Source organism: Rattus norvegicus, chromosome 1, assembly GCF_021556685.1.
Source record: "Rattus norvegicus strain SHRSP/BbbUtx chromosome 1, alternate assembly SHRSP_T2T, whole genome shotgun sequence".
Lineage (NCBI taxonomy): Eukaryota > Metazoa > Chordata > Mammalia > Rodentia > Muridae > Rattus > Rattus norvegicus.
The window spans coordinates 173721722-173723634 of NC_141534.1; the positions used below are offsets into that span (position 1 = coordinate 173721722).

Consider the following 1913-nt stretch of genomic DNA (forward strand, 5'->3'; position numbering starts at 1 on the left):
ACTCCTGGAAGAAGGGAGTTACTCATAAAAAATTCTATCAATCAAATATTCCAAGTTGTGCAAATATTAAAAGCACCCCTGAGCATGCAACCTGTGGAGATCAAGGCCAAAAGTGGAAGAAAACATGACGGTGATTGTATCCCTCAGCTTGCTTTCCTGAATATTTGTCAAGAAGGTAGCTTTATGATTTTCACTGTTTCCATCAGATATGGTTGTGCAATTAGATGTTTGGCCTATACCTTTGTCTTCATTGTTAGGCTTCACATGGTGCTTATTCTTTCAAAAGATCTGGTTTCCCTGACAACTATCAGAAGTGGAAAAAATAAATCCAGAATCTGTTTTGTGTGATCAAAAATCTATCTCCATGAGCACACAGGTTATTTATAACCACGTCCATGGCTATAGGAAACCAGACAAGAGTAACTGAGTTTATCCTCATGAGCTTCTCTTCCCTGCCTACTGAAATACAGACCTTGCTCTTCCTGGCATTTCTCAGCATCTATTTAGTCACTCTGCTGGGAAACAGTCTCATTATTTTGGTGACTTTGGCTGACCCCATGCTGCAAAGCCCCATGTATTTCTTTCTCAGGAACTTAGCCTTCTTAGAGATTGGCTTTAACCTGGTCATTGTACCCAAAATGTTGGGGACTCTGATTGCCCAGGACACAAGTATCTCCTTCCTAGGCTGTGCCACTCAGATGTATTTCTTCTTCTTCTTTGGAGTAGCTGAGTGCTTCCTCCTGGCCACCATGGCCTATGACCGCTATGTAGCCATCTGCAGTCCCTTACATTACCCAGTCATTATGAACCAAGGGACACGTGCCAGACTGGCTGCTGCTTCCTGGTTTCCAGGATTCCCTGTAGCCACTGTGCAGACCACATGGCTCTTCAGTTTTCCATTCTGTGCCAACAACAAGGTGAACCACTTCTTCTGTGACAGCCCACCTGTTCTGAGGCTTGTCTGTGCAGACACAGCACGGTTTGAGGTCTATGCCATTGTTGGAACCATTTTGGTGGTCATGATACCCTGCCTGCTGATCCTTTGTTCCTACACTCTCATTGTAGCTTCCATCCTCAAGATTCCATCAGCACAAGGGAAGCACAAAGCCTTCTCCACCTGCTCCTCACATCTGCTTGTTGTCTCTCTTTTCTATGTGTCTTCAAGCCTCACTTACTTTAGGCCTAAATCAAATAATTCTCCTGAAAGCAAAAAGTTGTTATCATTGTCCTACACTGTTGTGACTCCCATGTTGAACCCCATTATCTATAGCCTGAGAAATAATGAGGTGAAGAATGCCCTCAGCAGGACCTTCTACAAGGCGCTGGCCCTCAGAAATCATATTACTTAAACATCAACATCCTCTCTCCTCCTTAAATGTCCATTGTAATGATACCCACTTGTGAGATGGCTGTTAGGAAGCTCAGTAGAGACTAAAAGTCAGAGAGGTAATCGATATCTTTCTGTATTTCTTTGCCTTCTCATTATATAAACATTATTTTTCTCAACAGAGTTTTTTATTTTTTGGTGCTTCTATGACAAATTTATTCAAGGTATTATTTTGCTAATCAGCATGAAAATGGCATCCATTGTGCACTGTCTGGAATTCCAAATGTGTACTTGTAGACAGATATGAGAAAATACAGTAAAAAACATCAAAAGTCATCCTTGCCCTTTGTCTGGCTTTAGACTCGTCTGAATCCAGGTGCAAAGGAACATCCCTATTCTACTGCATGTTTCTTGTGTTCTTTCATTTTATTTGACAATCTCCATAGGTTGGTAGTTCGAGACCTAAAACTGAGGGAGGCAAACTACTAGTTCACAAGCATATTTATAGAACATCAAAGTCTCATTGTCTTTTTACTCAGGCTCTTTTTGTCAGGTAGAATAATCCCAGTCTACAGTTCTACAAATT

The 1913-nt window shown here is 41.5% G+C and overlaps 1 protein-coding gene across 1 annotated transcript; it reads left to right on the forward strand.

The window, feature by feature from the left end:
- Positions 1-395: 395 nt before the first annotated feature.
- Or10a5 (olfactory receptor family 10 subfamily A member 5) lies at positions 396-1349 on the forward strand. Its single transcript, NM_001000203.1, is given in 1 exon segment — positions 396-1349. A coding segment is annotated over 1 exon segment (954 nt).
- The last annotated feature ends 564 nt before the right edge of the window (positions 1350-1913 follow it).